The 21597-nt window shown below is 38.0% G+C and overlaps 1 protein-coding gene across 2 annotated transcripts in view; it reads right to left on the minus strand.

Annotated features, from left to right (window-relative positions):
• Positions 1–12116: 12116 nt before the first annotated feature.
• The window catches only part of STXBP5 (syntaxin binding protein 5), a 698920-nt gene continuing 689439 nt past the window's right edge, over positions 12117–21597 (minus strand). For both annotated transcript variants that reach the window (XM_063917879.1, XM_063917878.1), the window contains one exon: positions 12117–21440. In XM_063917879.1, the coding sequence (XP_063773949.1) occupies positions 21399–21440 (42 nt within the window). In that variant the 3' untranslated portion in view covers positions 12117–21398. The remainder of the gene's footprint in view (positions 21441–21597) is intronic.

Raw genomic sequence — 21597 nt, forward strand, 5'->3', positions numbered from 1 at the left:
TAGCAAATATAATGTTCAGCATAAGGGCAGATACATTATTAATTTCCACAGTGTTCCAATTTTCCACATTTTTAGAGCTGTCGCAGTTTGGGTTAATGTACAGTATGAACTTAGATAAGTTTAGCAGAGCATACAAGTCTGCTGCCTAATACCATATCATATTTGATGTACTGGTAAATGCCCTGTCTGATTTACATAGAAACATAGAATTTGACGGCAGATAAAAACCACTTGGCACATCTAGTCTGCCCTAAACACGTACATACTAGGGTTATTTTTTATTGGGCACTAATTAACCTAACAGAATATTTTTAGATAATGGGAGGAAACTGGAGTACCGGGAGGAAATCCACACAAACACAGAGAGAATATACAAACTCCACACAGTTAGGGTTGTGGTGGGATTGAACCTTAGTGCTGCGAGGAACTAACGCTAACCATTACAGCATCCGTACTGCCCACATTTAGTTGTCAGCTATAAAGCAATTGGGTTGATTTCAAATATAGACACGATAACTACGCCTGTGTACACTATAGAGGTCCATTCATAGTTGAGGGAGCACAGAATTTCCATAAAATAAATTACTGCTAAAGTTTAAAAAAACAAACAAAACAAATCACTGTTGTACCACTTCTGGCCAGCAAGTGAAAAAATATTTTTGCATTAGTTGGTTACTGGACACTGTGGGGTCATATAAGAACTAGCACTAAGGGGGACATCCAATTATCCCCGGTAAAACATCGGGTCCAAAAAATGTCCGTTTTCTGAAGTTTTTTTGACTTTTTTCCGATGTGTCACCGATTTTTTTTTACAGGCTATCCAGATTGATCACCTGTAAAAACAAAAAACAAAACACTTTTCTCCCGAAAACACACAGGTGCAGTGAAACCTGTGTGTTTTCGTGTTAAACAGCCCCGTTTTCGTCCTGTTTCCGAGGATTCTGCTTCGCCTGCTGGAGGCAGGGGAAACAAAATCCTCGATAAGCTGCTGCGCCAGTTTATCGGGGCTAATTAGATAGCCCCCGGTGGGACAATTAGCCCCGGTAAATTACCAGGGCTAATTGGATATCCCCCTAAAACTGCAAACACTAATGTTCATTTGACATCATGCATCCTCGTCTGCACCCATTGTACAGAAATACATGTTGCTTTGTACAGTAAAATGGCAAAGGAGCAAAATTGCTGAAAATTGTTTGAATGTTCGGTTTTTAATCTAGACACAAAGATTTTGTTTTTAAAAATAAAAATGAACAACAAACGTTGGAGACAGGACAGTTAAAGGCATCTCAAATATAACATGGCATCACAGGGCTTTAACACTACACCAAAGGTCTAAATTTGAACCCCACCCAATATTCAGTGATGCATTGCTTGCTTACAGTAGACTATGGGGGTCATTCCGACCCGATCACTCGCTGCAGTTTATCCCAGTGCAGCGATCGGGTCGGAACTGCGCGTGCCAGCCATCGTTGCCTAGCGATCGCTTCTGAGGCAGAGGTGCTCGCTGGGCGCGAGGCAGATGGACGGCGGCGTTAAGCCATCGTTTAGGGGGCCGGACTATTGGGGGGGGGGGGGGCGGGCCGCGGCAGCTGCGTGACATCACACGCAGCCGCTGCGACCCGGAGCAGTGAAGAGGTTCTCCCGGCCAGCCACAGGAGCTGCTCTGGCCGGGAGTAACTCCTGAGATGCAAAAGCATCGCCGCTGTGCGATACTTGTTCATTTCTGTGTGGGGGGGGGGGGGGGGACGGCGGCGGCACTGACATGAGGGGCGGACTAGTCCTGTGCTGGGCGTCCCCCCGCATGTCTGAGTGCCTGATCGTAGCTGTGCTAAATTTAGCACAGCTACGATCAACTCGGAATGACCCGCTATGTCAGTGTTTTTCAACCACTGTGCCGTGGCACACTAGTGTGCCCTGAGCAGTCTCCAGGTGTGCCGCCATAGAAGCACAGCCAGGCCCCTCAGTATTTTGACGCTACTGAGGTCCTGGAACGATCAATACTGGTGGGTTTAGTGCTAGTTCTAATTTTGGGCCCGGGCAGTTTTGGGCTCTTCTGGCTTTCTCAGATGTGGCTCAGGCGTTACCTATGGAGAATCTGGGACATGACATCCTAGGACACGCAACTGCACCATGCATCACTATTATATTTGAGTGTACCTTGGCAATATTTAAATCTTGTTCAGTGTGCCGCGAGTTGTAAAAGGCTGAAAAACTCTGCCCTATGTGCATAAAACAGAGCAAGCACATTACTATTTCCCCCTTGGATTCCTGCGCGAGTTACATAATAGCTATGAAAGATGAAGTATGATGTATATAGGGAGATATAAATAATAAGATGTACTGATAAGGGAGCCCAGAGTGTTATTTATTGGACTCACTTTTGCAAGTCAGATACTTTAGATTCATAGCAAAAAAAAAAAAAAAAAAAAACAATGATTGCACAAATTATCCGAGCAGACCAACCATGAAATTGCTCTTTGGGGTGTGAACCATACATGTGCAGTTCCAAAAGGAGACTTATGGTCTAATATAAAAAGCATCATTAGATTTTTGTTGCATACATTTTTCTCTGTGTCTTGTGATCAAAGGCAGGGTTTATACTGTACAATAGTTTTATGCATATATTATAGGCATGCACATACAGTACAGTATAATGTAATGCATCACTGGGTTATAGTGGAATCTTTAAAATCTTGATTATGGCTCTTTGTTAACAGATATTACAATGAAAAATAAATTGTAATTACAGCACTAAAATAGTATTACTAAATGAATCAGAGTTTGATGAATGACTTAGGGGGGTAGGCAATTAGCTCAGTTTTTTCGCCTAGGTAAAAAAACTGAGCTTTTTCGCTATTTTTAGGACAAATGGAGATTCGCCCTATGCAATAGCAGGGCCCAATTTTTGCCTAGGTGAAACATGCCGGCACTGGCGAAAACACGTGGATTGGCAAATTCACTCCCGAGCCACGTGTTTTGGGGAATCTGCAAGCGGTTTTCAAGGCCATTTTTGCCAATGCCGATTTGACTACAAAACAAAGGTGACATGGCATGGGCGAAAATGTATTAAAAAACGAGCAAAATTACCCACAAATGAATACGGTGGGTCGAATGAGTTCAGTTTATTTTCGGCTAGGCGAAAAAACTGAACTAATTGCATGCCCCCCTTAATATTTCATGTACTATTCATACATGTAATCCACTTATAAAATGTGCTAATATAGCAGGAATGTCAACGACAAGTAAAGCAGAAATTCATAAGAAGGTATTCAGAGGTGATATAAGACATATATGGGGGGATAATAATAAATGTGTCACACAGATTTCCAGCTACATCTACTGCATGTTTCAATACCAGTATAGGCATATTGCTGTCATGTCAGTTGTACAGGGCTCTTACAGTATGTGTTCCATGTAGCCTGCAGATGGATGTAGAAAGTAGCATAGGATCCACTGATCCTTATGCCAAGTTTTATAGGGGGTATATTAGAATCCATGCTGTGTGCCATAGACAAACACCTTTACACATGCATTACATCTTAAAACACATAAAGAAATATGTGTAATCTAGTATAATCCATTCAGAGTAAGGCGCTTGACTGAAGTTCCTACCATCATTTATTCTATTTGCATCAAGGGAGCAGATTGATTTACCCATGAGCTATTTAATTAGGTGTCCCTATCCCATGCGGTAAGCCCCAGTGGGTGCACGTAACATGGATTGTTAAAGCCTCAGAAACTGGAAGAAAAAAATCTGCGTTATGTGCATCCTATGGATCTTAACACGCAGGGTAACCTAAAGGTTCCGACCACTTAATCTATGGGCTAATATGCGTTAGCCGTGGGTTTACCATGCGGGGAATTAACCTAATAATTGAATAGCTCCAGATGTTAAACCCATATCTTTAGTTGCATTGTAAACACTGGGGCTAATTGAATCTACCTCAAGGACTTCTTATTTTTAACAATAGTAACCATAAATGTATCTATGATACATGCTAATTGTCCTGCCAAGAAATAAGCTTCCTGACGCATATTGAATTAGTCCCTCAATTCTGCCAGTACTAATGTAATTGATTGTACAGGGATCAAAGGTATTATGGTCACTTCAAGGTGGAAATTTTGTTAAATGTTAAAAGCATCCAAATGCAAGAGAGAAAAACTGTTTGTGGGACTTGGTTTCTTTATTATACCATGACTACAATATGCTGAGGAAATGTAAAGCACACTTGTAATGTATGAGAATGCAGCATGCTCCACTGAACTGGCATCATCACACCTACTGTACTCATAGCGTAAGGGACGCGGGAGCAGTAGAAGAACTGGTTCAGAGTTTTACTTTTCACCCAAGTTCCAAGATTCAAAACACATTAGTGTGAGTAGAACCTTAGAAGTATCTCTTATAGTCTCCTGAACAGCCAGGGGTATATTTACTAAAGGTCGAGTTTTACTGATTTAGATCAATTTGAAATAAATCAGTGTTGTGTTTCAGGGTCCAAAGAACACATTTCCGAACGTGTAAAATCAATACCAAAAATAGTCTGTTAGTAAATGTGTGTTACAGCCCCTGAAATACAACATTGATTTAGATTCCGTTTAATCGATTTAACAATCAAGCTAAATCGATGAAAATGGACCTTTAGTAAATATACCCCCAAGCCTGCAACTAAAGATTGTATATTTCCTCTAATTCTAGTTACTACTTATGGATGCAGTTCTGTCTCCAAACAACTGTGGATTATTTTATTAAAATAATAATCTTTAGCGATAACATAATGAACCATCAGGATGGTTTCTAGCTTATAAATAAGGCACAAAATTCTAGTAAGGAATTGATAGGCCATAGACAGGGATTGAACTAATGGAAGAAGAGAAGAAGACAATTACGATCAGCCATGTGTGCCACCAGTAAGATAGAGGGGTATCTCTGGGCACAGATGAGAGCACAACTAATTACGCCATAATAAAAAATTTCCTTGGTGGAAATTGCCTTAAACATGTAAAGCATAAGACGGACATTGTTTAGCCCTGTACAAACAATTGCACTGATTCTTTTTTTGCAGCACACGGCGATTTGCAGGTCTTACCACAGAAGAACTCATACTGTTTATGTTTGCTCTCTCTCTCTATATAATATATACCCTATGTGGTATATATAAGTTCATATAATATATTGATTATCAGCAAAGTTGGAAACCTATTAAAAAGCATGTTCTTGTCCCTGATGCTGTGAACCTAAAAAAAAATAAGTTTCTTATTTTTATTGCCAGAAGGAATAAATTGCCCCTATGTCAGTGAGGGGGAACCTTTGGCACCCCAGCTGTTGTTGAACTACACATCCCAGAATGCCCTGCTACAGTTTTGCTATTTGACCATGCTCAAACTGTAGCAGGGCATGCTTGGATATGTAGTTCAACAACAGCTGGAGTGCCAACGGTTCCCCATCACTGCCCTATGCCATGGGTCATATAAGGGGCTAAATGTACAGTAATAGCCTGCGAGCTGCTGGAGGTTCGGGACTTTGTGCCAGTTTACTTGTATTTTTTACAGCAGCAATCATTTACAAGGCAAAACCAACCTGGTTTTACCTTGTAAATTATTGCAGCTTTAAAACTATGTGCAGACTCACACAAAATCCCGGCAGCTTGCAGGCTATTACATTTAGCCCAAAATGTGTAAATCTTATAGGAATAACACATCAGTTTGAAACACAAATGGATTAGTTGTGTCAATGTTTTTTCTGGTCCATCTGTATTTAAGCAGGAATCTAAATACAATGTGCTGTAATAGTGAGTATCATCTTCTTTCTAAGTTTATGCTATTTTAGACCTATTGGGGCTATTCAATTACATGTGATGGCTGCAATATGCTGTTAGGGTGAGTGCCTCGTGGCCACCAACATCGCCACTTGTCCTCACACCCCATAGAGGGTGCACGGAAAACATTGCAGTGATGCTTGTTGGCCCCAAATGTTCCTAAACTAACTTACTAAGAATGTGACAGTGTAGCAACACACAACCACACATTTATGTCCAGGACTCCTGGTTTCTGTGTCCACTAATATATTGATAAATACATTCCATAAAGACCAGTAGAAAGCAGAAAGAGGCATTTCCTAAGCAAATGCAGGCACCCTATGCTGAGGCAGAATTATTCCTCCCACTAATGGACAGAAGACTGACAGTGACCGGCTAAATAACAAGCAAATAATAAAAGACTACACAGATCACTTTATTGATTTAAAAGATGAATTTCCATTCTTGATTAATATAAATATATTGCACAATGTATTGGGGAAAACCAGTTTGTCACATATAAAAACAGTGTGCCATATACTTGTACCCAGCAATAACAGTGTAGCCTCAGAGGCAGATTCAAATTTGTAGGATCCCCAATGCAACAAACTTGTGGAGCCCCTGCCAATACAAGTCAGATCCAATCATACCAAAGACACCCGCCGTTGCCTGCCAGCCGGTCATAGGCTATTGGACGTGATTATCTGACTGCAGCAGCAGAAACCTACGCTGGTCTCATCACTCATACTGTGGAACTTTGCATTCTCTTCAAATACTACATACATACAGTAGGAGGTCTGCACAATGTCTTATCCTTCATCATGGAATTACTAGCGAGGCTGCAGAAGCGGAGTGAGAGCGCTCTCGCAATACATTATTGCATGGCACCTTGCCGCATCAGATGGGAGAAGAGAGCTGCACTAAGGGACATTTGTTGGTGGACCCCTGATTTGTGGGGCCCCAGGGTGACTACTCTGATTGTCCTACCTACAATCCAGTCCTGGGGATTACTCTCTTAATGTAAGGTAAGCCCTGGAATTTATTGACCATATGTTACATAAAATAACTAATAAAGTTTTTGACTTCAGAAGGAAAAGCATACCGGTAATAATGCAAATGAGCTTAGTGTAGAATTAAGGGAGAAACATACTTTCACATATTGAGACGTTTAATGGGAGACACTGTATTATAGCAGTGACTTGATATACACTGCCTTACAAAAGTATTACCATCTAATAACTCAACAGATTTGTCTGTATTGCAAATGACACTTACATAGAAGTTCTGGACAGTATTTTTATTGTGAACCAGTAGGGTATTAAAATACATTTTTAAACTCATATTGCAATATTTTCCAGCATACTATTAGTTTACAAAAAAAGTACAAACTTAAATATCCTGCTTGCAAAAGTATTCAACCACTGTGCTGTGGAAGGTCCAAGTTCACACAGATGAAAAATAGCACCCTAACAATTGGCTTTCAATTAGACCGTGAATTATAAAAATCAGCTTTTAAGGATAAAAGACCCTCTAATTCAAATAGAATTGGCATACTATGAATTAGAGCAATCTAAAAAAAGAAAGATAAAGTTAAAGATAAGCACAACATAGGATAAGGCTACAAAATAATATCCAAGTGCTTGGACAACCCATTGAGCATTGGATCATTTGTCAGGAAATGGAAACTGCATCATACCACCCAGGTACTGCCTAAACAAGGTCGTCCCTAAAAACAGAGCATGAAGGAGAATTTGTTAGGAAACAGAGGCCAACTATCACTTTAATGGAGCTCAGACAGCATACCACCTCCTCGAAACAGCACCACACACACCCTCCTCCAGGCATGCATCTTACCTTGTGCCGGCAAGTGGATTCCTCCACCTCCTCCTATGTGGCACAATCTTCGCACTGATATTTGGGAAGATGGCACATGCACTCAAGAAAGCAAAAGCTCTGGCACCATCTTCCTAAAGATGTCACTGGGAAGATGGAGGAGGAGGGACCCACTAGTCGGCAATAGTTAAGTATACTCTGGGTGCAGCATGTGCAGTATTGGCCCCCCTGGACCCAGGGACCCATGTGTATCACACACCCTGCACCCATTATAAATATGTCTATGAGCTCAGTGGCTGAAACAGCATTGAAGGTGCACCAGTAAATGGCATCAAGAGCCCTGCATATAATTGTACTGACTATGACTACTGGACGGTAGCAAGTGAGAAGCCATTGCAGAAGAATCGTCACATAAAAACTAGAGATGAGCGATCCTGATTACTTGGAATCCGAGCTGCTATGAACTTCAGGGAACCTTGTTCACACCAGACTCAGATTCCAGATAAAGGCAAAATGTCATCCTCCTGGCTTTGGATTCTCGCAGGTTTTGGATTCGATCTAAGGGGGCACAGTGGTGACTCAGCACCATTTCACTTCAGTCTAGGCACGCTGCTGTATGCTGCGCTCTGCTCTAATTTATGTGGCTGTGCAGGTCCCACCCACTGTATTCACATAAGCAGTGCGTTAAAACATTTTTTTTTAAATTGTATAACTTGTTTGTACTGTTATGCGCACTACACCCCAGTGTGCTCTGTACCCCAGTGCATGTGCGGAAAAGCAGTCTGACTCAGTGTGAGCCGAGGTGCCAGTAAAAAAAAAAATTAGATATATATATATTGTTTTTCTTTCTTTTTTTATACATATTGTTGTATAATTTGTTTGCACTGCTCTGCACCCCAGTTCATTGTACCACAACTCTGTACCCCAGTAAAAGCGATCAGACTCATGCCTGCTGCCAGTTAAAATATATATACATATATATATATATATATATATATATATATATATAGTTGCATCATTTGTTTGTACTGTTCTGCACACTGCAAACCATTATGCTGCATCCCAGTATGCTCTGTACCCCAATACACGTTCGTAAAAGTAGTCTGACTCCATACAGTGTGAGCAGAGCTGCCAATTAAAAAAATAATAATATATATATATAGTATCATTTGTTTGTACTGTTCTGCGCATTGCACCGCAGTACTCTGTAGCCCAGTTCATGTGCGTAAAAGCAGTCTGACTCCACAATAGTGTGAGCCAAACTGGCAGTTATAAAAAAAAATAAAGATATATATATATATATATATATATATATAGTAGTATAATTTGCTTGTACTGTTCTGCGCACTGCACCCCAGTGCAGCATACTGGGGTGCAGTTCACAGAACAGTACAAACAAATTATACAACAATATATATATTTTTTCTTTTTTTTAACTGACAGTTCGGCCAGTGTGGCAATGTTTCTTAGATGTGCTATAAACTGCCGTGTGTTTGTGCTGCTGCTCTGTCGCTCAGGTTGCTGCAGCCTTTGGCCTAAAGCAGATGAAACAATATTGTGAGCTGTGAGGTGCAGTCAAAATTGACTGTGAATGAGTGGAAATTAATGTTATTTAGGGTAATAATACTCTAGAAACAAAAAAAAAACCCACATTATATGACTTTTGCTTTTTTGAAAATTTTTGGAAAAAATACAATACCAAACCCGAATTATAACCAAATCCACCAAAAATGGTCCAGCGCACATCTCTAATAAAAACAGGTCTGCAGTTTGTCAGAAAACATGAGTGACTGAGCTAATATGTGGGATAAGGTCTTGTGGTAAAGTGAGACAGACACAAATAGAGCTTTTTGTCCCAAATTGAAAACGCTATGTGTAGTGCATACCTAACACTGTCCATTACTAAGCAAACACCAATCCCAATAGTGGAGTATATGGGGATGCTTTTTCTCAGCGGGAACTGGGCATCTTGTTGAAACTGAAGGACAGATGAATGGATCAAAATACATTGAGACAACCTGCTTCAGTCCGCTAGGAGAAACCAAAGCTTGGGAGAAAGTTCTCATCTCACCAGTAAAATGACCCCAAGCACATAGCCAAAGCAACACCGGCGTGGTTGAACAAAAAGGTGAATGTTCTACAATGGCCAAGTAAAAGTCCAGCTCTAAATCCAAGTGACAATCTGTGGCATTATTGAAAATTGCAGTCTACAAGCATCATTAAACAACCTTGGGCAAATAAGCATGGGGTGGAATACTTATGCAAGCAGCATTTTTCAGTCATTGGGGGGACGGGACATACTAAGCCTTGAAAAGTGATACATTTCACAGTGATAAAGTACCAGCCAATCATCTCCTAACTGCCATGTTACAGACTGGGTTTGAGAAATGGCAGTTAGGAGCTGATTGGCTGGTACTTTATCACTGTGAAATGTATCACTTATCAAGGCTTAGTACATCTCCCCTTTATCTACAAACAAATATGAATTGTTAGTTTGAAAATGTACTCTCAGAACCTACAGGTTCACAATAAAAATAGTGTGTGGAAGAATCTGAGTGTCATTTGTAGTACACACAAATCTGTTGACTTCTTAAGGAGTTGAATATTTTTGAAAGGCACTGTGTATATTGAAGAAAAACAGTATCAGTTTGTATACTAGAGTATAAAGTAAACTTAGCATAATGCTAAAGCCAAAATATTAAAATGCAACTGCTACCCTTATACAGATACTTCTGATGTCATCATGGAGGCACAGCATGACTAATACTCATGAGGCATCAGGTACTGCTTCCTAATCAAACCAATGATTGCCTTCATGAATATCAGTTCACTTTACACTATGGATGTCTCTGTTCTGTGTTGGTGACAGGTCAAATATAAATTAGAATACAATAATCTACTTGTGCACTTCCAAGGCACAACAACCTATACACTGGAGAAAAGAATATCTTATTTACAGTTTTATACACGCAAGTATAAGATATAATTTTTTATCTTTTATTTACAGTTCTGATTATTGATATTGCATATATGTACGTAATTTTCTGCTAACTGGGATATAATTATTCTAAAATATAATCTTAAATATGATAATTTTTTTTTAGGGAAAGAGTCAAACACTAGTGCTTATCTAATGAGTGAAAACACTAGTGCTTATCTAATGCCATAATCCTGTCTTTTAACCCTTACTCGTGGCTTTCTCTCATCCGGCTATAATGCAAAAATGCTTGTTTATTAAAAATAATACATTTTTAACAAATTAAAACAGCATGTTTCAGTACAAGGTACAACTGGCTGTGATTGCAGTACTGGAAACGTTAAATAGAATTTAAAAAACTTCAAGAAATAGAACTTTATGTAAAAAATAAATAAGACAGCTATATCTCAAATAAGCTAAACATGCATGTATGTGAAAGTCCTCTTAATGAATAAGAATATCAGAATGCTATATTTTAAATGGAGAAAGAGGATTATAGGACAAAAATGCAATCCCAAATAAAATTCATGAATAAAATACTAAAATAATAAAAATATTAACAATATACATTTCTTGCTACATTATAAAAACAACAATTTATTTCATTTGGTTATCTGATTACACTAAATAGGCCCTAATAACATTTAAATTAGTGACATTAAAAACATTTACAATGGGACGAATCAAAGCAAATTTTTTCCAAGTCACAAAAGTCTTGTACAATTTTCAAATCATGTTATTTATGAAAGTAAAAATTAAATGTTTTCCACGTGATCTAGCAGATCACTAACTGCAATGTCAGCTTTGAGACCTGGAATCTATACAAATCCCTTTGTAGCCTCAGCCGGTAAGATATCTGTCTGAAACAGGCTAAAGTTTTCCGTACACATAGCTAAGAATAGCATAGGACACTACCTACAGGGCCATGACACTCCCACACGGCGGAACAGTTCAGGGTCATTGTTTTGTCACAGCCGTTAACTGCCCATTTTATGCAAAGAGAGATCCCATATCTATCCAACTCAGTCTGTGAAAAAGGATTCGTCTGACTGGATTTTGGTTATCAGTTATTTTAATTCATATATAAACCTATTCTAATATACTGTAGGTAACAAAACTTTAATAAAAAAGATTCAGCCAGATCCTTTGCTTCTCCTGTCAGGCAGCTTCTACCAAGCTATACCTATTACAATGCACTACAACAGCCCTGCTCAAGGTGGTGATGGGAGATTTAGTGCACCTAACTGATGTGTCTTATAGTTTCATGGTTTTACTTCTGATTACGGAACCCTGACACGCTTTACACTCCTATTCAGAATGACACAGCACTGATGTAGACTAGGTAATGTAGCAATGCAGATCTGTTTATGTTAATCTGAATATTACCGGTAAATGTTTGCTTTGAGACCTGGGGTTGAATGTAATGACGCCCGAGATCGCCGAAGGTTCTAGATGCCGACAGATCTCTGACTTTTTTTTTTTAAGGCACATTCACTTAAAAGGCAAAACCATGCCTTGTGAGTGATTGCCCCTTTAAAAAAAAGTTTGAGATCGTCCGGCATCTCGAACCTGCGGCAATCTCAGGCGTCATTACATTTGACCCCAGGAATCTTTATAAATGGTGCAATGTATCAAGCAGCAGCTTGCACAACTGAAAAAAATGCGCATAAAAGGCAAATATTTGTGGGTATCAATCGTGAGAAACTGCATGCTTTGGGAATTATGGGGTGGGTGATTCAAATGTTTTGCTAAGTCAAAATTGAATGCATCACAAATCATGAGTAAATGTTTTTGTATTATATTCAGTTGGTTTCCAAACCGAGGTTTGCTCTAAACTGCAAGTTGTTTCTTCAACCTGACATCCGATGCAATTTTATCCAAATCACAGATTAATAAACAGGTTTGTGCTTGAAACCACATCTAATTGAAAGCAGTCTTAAAAAATCACAATAAACCACAATTTGATACATCCCCCTTATGAGCCTCCAGTATACCAATATTAAACTCCAGTTTAATTTTCAAAGTCAAATTCGCTAGAATGCTACATCTAACAATAAGTATCCAACAAACAATTGTGTAATGGTTTTATTTAAAAAATAAAAAAAGTATAGATATATATTTAAATTTAAGGAATATGAATTAAATAATAATTGTTTTCAATGACTTTCTGAATAAATATATTCATCTGTGAAATCACTACATAGCAAAAAATATACAGTATGCAGCATTTTAGCCTATTTAGTTCTTTTTATGTTACACTAAAAAGTGTAATTCCACATAAGTGTGATGGGAAAGGAATGATGAACTATACTTGCAATTAAAATGTAAGAGTGACATAATAATAATAATAATAATAATTCTGTCATAAGGTTCGCTTAGCCATACTTAGGTTAATGTTTCAGGTAGTGAAAAGAGTGGAGAAGAGGACCAGTGGAGAGGTTACCACCAACAACCAATCAGCCTCTATGTATAATCTTATAGAATGCACTTGATAAATGCTACCACAAAACTGATTGGTTGGTATGGGTACCTTCTCCATTGGACAACTTCCCCACTCTTTTTACTGCTGGATACATCAACCGTACTGTTACCTCAGTGGTAACTCTAGGACTGTCACCAAAGAGTAACCAAATAGATATACTAATGTTTATAGTGAGGGCGTTTCCCAGTTAATATTGTAATAAGCCAATTTTTATAGTATAATTTAGTAATTATATCAGAATTTTTTTTTACTTTCTAACACTAGCACATATCTATCATATTCCAATTTTTGCGTTGATTAAAATAAGTCAATAAAAATAACAAGCGCTCACCCCTGGCATTTATTAAAATGTGAATGCTGTAATACTCCCTTATTTGGCATGCACTGTGCTTCAAGTATTGATGCTAACTACAAGGGTGAGTGCTTTGCAAAGTCTTCATGGCACAATTAACAGACAAACACCTTACTGTACAAGATTTGTATTGTGGTCAAGTAATTCTATTGACACAAACATTACAGGTTCTAAATGATTATCTATACAGATCAGTACTGCTACCAGATTTTTGGTGCACATACCTAATCCAGTCAGATGGTTTGGTTTGTCCGGTGAATATGGGACTAAGGGGTCTATTTACTAATCATTGGATGGAAATAAAGTACCAGCTAATCAGCTCCTGTCATTTTTCAAACCCAGCCTGTGACATGGCAGTGAGGTGCCGGTTTGGCTGGTACCTTATCGCCGTCCACGGCTTAGTAAATAGACCCCCATATCTGACTGTTTGGGGTTAATCCAATTGGCTAACTCAGGAGCTCTTCCAGCATCCAGGTTAGAGTCCAACCTAATGATCGGATATGACTGTATATGTATCTTACATTAGTATTTATTGCACAGTTCCATGGGTCACAATGGCTTCTTTAACTATACACACATTTAAACAAACATATTCACATTTTTATTCTCAGTTTCAATATTTATAGGTGGCTCTGAATGCCCTAACATTTTATGCCATCATATCCAAAGTAGTTGTTTCAAATGTATGAACCTAAATTTAACAGACAACAACCAGCAAAGCTAATGGAAAAGCAAAAAGGATTTTGTGGAAATCTATTTTTCCATACCAAATGCAACTAGTTTTATATTTTTCCCATCAATGTGTGTGGTGTTTATGTTTAGGCCAAATATTGCCTACACTGCATTTCCAGTTAATCGCCAGGTTTTTGGTTTGGAAAGAGACAAAGTACTGGTCTATAGTCATGCCATGCTCTCGCCAGCCAGTTTACTCGCAGGGACACTTCACTGCTAAAGTGAAGGATGGCAGTGATGATGTTTGTTCCCAAGAAATGGTTATGGATTCCACAGAAAAAAAAAGGGAGATATATTGACCTCCTGACAAAGTACATGAGTCCCTAGTCTCTACTGTAGAATATCTGTCTACTAGCTGGCGCTCAGGAGGAAGAAACTGAGGAACTGCTTAAAGTTTGTAAAGCAGTACCATGGCAATTCATGTAACTCTCCAGTCTGGCCCCTTATCACTCCAGCAGATGTCACATGACTTACTATTATCATAGATTCTCAATGGCATACAGACAGTAGCAAATATTTTGGCACAAATTCCTTACATCATAAATAGAAGAAAACAGCAACAAAGATAAAATACACTAGAACAAACATCACCTCATTAAACAAACATAATAGATATATAAATATATTTTAAATAGTATTATGGTCACAAAATAAATTTAAGGCATCTGTTGGCAATGTCATATTTAAGTCCCGACATCAAGAAATAAGTTTAAACAGATTAGAAATGGGGTGTACAGTCTGTTTTTAATTATGCAATTCTAAAAATGAGTGTGAAACTGGCAAGATGTATAGTTTATATTTATACATCCTTCCCAGAACCCTCCAGTGTTGGGGTAACTGATTATTCTGCCGTACTTAGGGTGAGATGTACTAAGCCTTAAAAACTGATACATTTAACGGTGATAAAGTACCAGCCAATCAGCTCCTAACTGCCATGTTCCAGGCTGAGTTTGAAAAATGACAATTAGGAGCTGGTTGGTTGGTACTTCATCCCCGTGCAATTTATCCCTTTTCAAGGCTTTGTACATCTGGCCCTATGGATGGAAATACCACTGCGTTACCCACATAAAACCACAAAGTAGATGCTTATTCCTCTGCAAATGGCGACCATGATTATATTTCATTTTGTCACTTAACTTTTTGGACATTTTCACATATGTCCTAAACTTCTTTCTAGTCAATAATAATATTCTGTTAGGGTCATTTATAAAAGTGCAATAATGAACATCTTCCAGCACAAATGTTTCTTTGCAAATATGCCCAGTTTTCTACATGGAAATGGCGGCATTTGTAGGGTTGCAAATTGTACATCATGGATGTACTTTGTCAAGTACGGTTAGGCGCATAGGACATAACCTAATTATAGACCCACACGTACGAGGATATTTTGTTTTTGCAGAACAATGCTATTTAAATGAGTTAAGGACGTAAAAGTTGCACATATTGGGCGTTAGATGGCACAGACACACACACACACACACACACACACACACACACACACACACACACACACACACCTCTCCTCTGGGTGCAAATGTTATTACTATTCAACATATCACAAAAGCGGTCACAAACTACAGCTACTGATAGAAGTTATCATCAGCAACCAATTAGAAATCACTTATACAGTATATTTGAATATTATGCTTTTCCACATGTCTCTATTACTTAAAAATATTTCTATTTTTAATAACAATAAAGTAACAAAAATAAAACCTTTTTTTTTCATATAGAGGTTCATGTAACACCACTGCTTTTCCATACCAGTTTGGCAGGTGCTTCACATTTCTCTCTGCTGTCATTGGTGACAAAATGCTTGGACTAGCTGTGTGTTGGCCCAGCCCTTCCTATTTCATATTTACACATGAGCTGAAATAATCTGTGCTCCTGTTAACATTATAGTGCTCTTAAAGGTTACAGATTTTTCTAAACTCATCAACTCCAATTTATCCAATAAATGCATTAGGTGCTCTAGTACTAGACAAATGCACCTGGAAGTAATACCATCTGTCATAAAACAGTCTCAAGACATAATTTGCATCCTGGGCAAACTACTCTCTCCTGTCTTGCAAATGCAAGCTCAGATGGATTGAGTCCTTGAGAGACAGTAATCACATTAGACACAGACTCAACATCATACTCCACCAAACTTGCTTTAGTCATTAGATTGCACGGGCGGCATTTAAGATGCAAATAGCCACTTGCCTCTCCTTATTATCCATATATGAAGCAACCCATGGCCTGAATTCAATTAGCCCTGTTACTTTAACAGGGTGTAAAAAGATGGTAGCCTGGGGCCATTTAATTACAGGCCTTTTTTCTCACCCCTTAAATTAACCTATTATCGGGTGTTAACACGGGCGGTAGTCAATTCTTTCCGCCCCCTTCCACACCCGTTCTGTTTCTGCTGATGGGTTTGGTATCATCATTTCATCTCGCAACCCCTGGGGTAGCGAGGCACTCTAACCCTTTACGCAGCTAAACCTGATCACTATGAGCACGATATGCACAATAACGGGGATCACTTTAGAAAGGAAATTGGGCGTGATATATCATTTGAGTATCACCCTATAATAGTATTTGGGAAAGTTCTCTGACCTATATGTTAACATTGGGTTTCCACCTGATAACAGGCTAATTATTGTACATTTCTTTTTGGCCCGTGAGCTGCCTTCACGGCTAATTAAATAGCCCCAGAGAATCAATCAGCCTGTGGTAAATTACTAAATAAATCCCCCATGTCTCTTATTAGATGTAATATATATATATACAATAAAAACATGTACTTAGCACAGAAGTTATATGACTGATAAAAAAAAAAAAAGGTGCAATTTGAATTGCAGGAAACGTTGGGGCTGATTCTGGGTAATGTGCAAAGTGGCTGCATTTGCATGATGCTCTGGAAGCCAAATTTACTACCTTATGCTAATGCTAGGTTCTGTAGGGCTAATGCCAGGATCCGATCGGATCCAAATGGGATGCCGCTCCTATACACTGGTTTTACCTCCATAGCCTCAACCGTCATTATTTGTATTGGCAAGAGATCCGTCTGTCACAGGTTAAAGTTTTCCATAAGCATGACTTAGAGTAGCAGAAAACTCTAGCTATACGGCCATAACACTTCCACACGACGGAACAGTACCCAACTTAGACTGTGAAAAGGGATACGTATGATTAAGAATTAGCCCCTGTATGCGTAAAATGCAATCAGGATTTTGGTTATCAGATATTTTTATTCGTATATAAACATATTCTAATATAGGTAACACAACTTTAATAAAAAAGATTCAGGGACAGCAAGATCCTTTGTCTCTCCTGCTAGGTGGCTTTTACCAAGCTACACCTGTTGCAATGCACTACAATGGTCCTCATCAAGGTGGTGATGGGAGAATTAGTGCATCTACCCCATGTGTCTTATGGTTACATGATTATACTGCCGACTAGGGATCCGGACACATTTTACACTTCTATACATAGTGACACAGCACTGATTTAGACTGGGTTAAGTAGCAATGCAGATCTGAGCGCATTAACCTGAATATTAAATGTAATTAAAGTAAAAAGAGGATCAGTAGACTACACATCCACATACTGTAACATTTGTTTTTTTCCACAGGTGTCCGGAACCATTTGCTGTATATCATAGGCTTTTGAAGTACAGGTAGCAACCAAACTTTATAAAAAATAATCAGAGCAACCACTTGCATGTTTGAATGGCACCAGTATATTAAAGTGAAAGCTTAGCTTAAAAAAAAATTACAAAAATGCCCGTCTTTAAAGTGCACCTATATGTGTCTATACACATGAGGCAGCCATTTTGAGGGCTCAACTTATATTTATAACAATGTGACTATTATTTCACTATGAACAAGTGACACCATTGCACTTGTTTATTCATGAGAATGCAACCTGTAAATGTATGAGAGATTACTGTAGTTATGTCATTGCTGGCTCATGGACATTTAGTAGGCTGCATTCTCATCATTATTGGTTCATCCCACAAAATGGCTGTCTGAGTACTGGCCCACCTCAGTCAATGATGAGATGATTTTTGTGGTAAATTAAACATTGATATGTATAATATCTATCTACTGCTATGGATTTCAAGGCAGCAAGTGAACACTGTGAATCTAAGATGAATAATCTACAAACTAACGTTTATGGATTTGATATAATTTTAATTATATGCAATACGCCCATTCCATGTGGTTAGATTTTATGTCCTACAAATCAAATGTCTTCTGCTCCCTAGAACCAAATTATTACCTTATGTCCTATAATAAAAGTAACTTCATGGCTTTATTTCCATACCCCTAAGCATCCCTTTTTTGTGAGAGAATCCCAATATTTTATGGCATAAGTATCTAAAATGTATGCGCAAGACCAAGTCCAACTGCAGTGGTGGTGGTGGTGGTGGTGGTGTTGTTTGGTGGATTGAGGTGGATGGGTGTCCTATAGTTAAGAATGTTGAGAGGTTTACATTTCCATTAAGACAAAGTAAACAGTGCATATACTGTTTAATGTCTGAATAGCTGTGATGACTTGCAATGAATCTAAATTTCACGGAAGCCCAATAACAAACCCAATAATGCAATCTCCTTATTACATGTCTATAAAAGAGGACTATGCCTTCGCTTACAACAATGACTAGAATATTTTAACTAGAGTCCAATTTTCGTTCTATGTACAATTTTTGAGAAATACTATATTCTACTTCAGTAACTTCTGACATTTGAATTGTGATCGGTAGCAAAATATATGTCATGAGTCTTGTGAGAAAAAACATACATGAGTAAAGGAATTCTGTATATTTACAAAAACAATATTGTATTTTCTATATTTGATGAAATTCTTTTTGAATTTACTTATCCTATGCTGACAGCACTGCTCTTCTGATTATCCACAAATGAGAATATATATATATATATATATATATATATATATATATATATACTTTTTTTTTTAAACAAAATGAAATCAGTGCCCAGTTGCAGTGCATCCCTTAACAATGAAATTGGAGTGTTGTAATCATTTTATTCAAAGCACAGAAATGACATCACAATCATGAGACTTATGCCATCACATGACTGTAACATGCCAGAAGGTTCAAATAAATAGAAAAATATATCTTTAGAACTGCATGCGCCAAAACATGGTAATACTGTAATTGTACATGCAACTACAAATGTACAATGCTGCTGTAATTAGAAATTTATCTTCATTTCCTAGCTATTTTTATAGGCACTTAAAAAGAAATGAACTATTAATAAATGAATGGAGTACCTCAGCCAATGGATACTAACAATAGTGTCAGGGAAAGATACAGATACGACAACTGAACAACTATACTGTGTGTGGCCCATATCATCTAAAAACACCTTCTCATTCAATGTATTACTGTATGTGTTAACGTAGCTGCTATGATGCACAAGTCTGTAGCTTACCATATTTTATCACATTAAATACTGAATTAAATTAACATATTACTAGTAGGTGGAGCATAAAAGATTTGTATAAGGTCTTTTAAGAAACATTTGTGCATCATTTACCTATTACCTTATATGGCATTTTTAATAACATAGTGCTATATGTAGAAAACGGCTATAGCCCATAGCAATCGTTTGCTTTCATATTCTAAACTGGAACAGAAAATACCAGTAGCTCATTGGATGCTGTAGGGTATAACACATGTAGCACAATATCATTAAACTCTACTTGCGTACTCTTGAATGCATAGGTTCCCCCCTGACTCCCGATAGTGTACTCTCCTGGATCCCGCCCAATCCATTACGGATGTGTGGGGAGGCCTTTATGACGTGTTTTGTGGTGAATAGCATCATTATAGCCCCTCCCCCTGTTGCATGCCGCCATGGCAGTGTGCAGCAGGGGGCAGGGCCATTATGAGATGTTTTGAGTCGCAATCTGCCCTTGTCAATTGGATTCATCTCTGGGAGGCATAAAAAGTAGATAGGTATGTATTAAATAATATTGGATTACTCTCTGGGCAAGTCAAAATCTTTTGCAATGAGCATATAGGGAATGTTAGATGATTAATCTGGAAATATTGATAAAGAATAATATTCTGTGCCATATGTATTAAGCATCAGTCTATGTGTTTCTTGTGCAGTACATATTGTACATTATTCTTATTTGACATAAAGTCATACATAACATTTCTTTTTTCATTCCAGCTGAATTTTCTATATTTCTATAATCTATAATCTAACAAAAGAAGGATGTTTACCATATATAAAAGTGGTTCAGAAAGACAACTTGTAATTTAGCAGTTTCTTTCAAAGATAAGTTTTGTTTTAACAAACAGTAAACACATAACAGATGGAGATACCACCACAATCTCCATTTAACTGCAAAACGACCCTTTCTCCGCTAATGAACTGCGGAACATTATAACGATTTGGTATTAGAACCATTCATAGAGGAATTCTTATGTGGCTAATGGATCATAGAGTAACTGAGGCAGTGGCCCATATTCTTAAGTTGAAATAAAATACAATAACAAAGAAAAACTCTAATGTCAAGGGATATCTAAAAAGATCCATAACTTATGAAGGGTTTATCAATCCTTTGACGAGCTTGACATGAATGCAGAATATGTAATGATTTAACAATGTATCTTCACCATCGTAAAAAATGACCGGTCGCTTTCTGTGGATGAATGGGTTGTTCTCACCTTGTGCAGTTAGTACAGTCTTAGGACTGTTTTGTGTCCCTACATTTAATAGCTGTAAGAGCCAGTGATATTTGTGGGTAAGCAACATAGGTTAGATGCAGATCTTCTAACGTCTCCTTTTTCAGAAAAGTGAAACACCCGTAAAAGACAAAAAAAAAAGAAACAACCAAAAATATTAACATTGAAATTATAATAAAAAAAAAAAAAAAAGTTTTACACTTTTGCTCATTCTTGTTTGTGTCTTCTCACCAGTGTCTCCACTGTCGCCTGCTCTCTTCCATCTTCTCACCATACCACAGCTTCAAGACAAATACTGAGCTTGTTTCTGTTTGTTTGGATGTAATGCTCCTCAGTTAAAGCCACAAGACTGAGGTAAAACAGTATATGATTTGTGCTAGGAAACAGTAACCAAATATGAATGTTCCCCCCTTGTTCCCAACTGTCCTGCAGAAAGAAAGGACGAGAAAATGGATGCATGTTTTGTTTAAAATCTTCCTTCCCAGTGAAGTTAAACCGATGCATTTGAGTCTGGCTCATCAGAACTGATACCACTTCTTTTCTTTGCATTTTACCATCATCTACAAAAGAAAAAAGTCAGTCAGTATTCACAGAATTGGCACTTTTTCACCACAGAATCTAATATGTATTCATCTTGAATTCTGAGAAGACAAAATACACAGGGCCTGATTCAGATATACACACATTGTCGGTGTTGCATGCAGTGGAGCGATTGCA

The sequence above is a fragment of the Pseudophryne corroboree genome, chromosome 4, assembly GCF_028390025.1.
Source record: "Pseudophryne corroboree isolate aPseCor3 chromosome 4, aPseCor3.hap2, whole genome shotgun sequence".
Taxonomy (NCBI): domain Eukaryota; kingdom Metazoa; phylum Chordata; class Amphibia; order Anura; family Myobatrachidae; genus Pseudophryne; species Pseudophryne corroboree.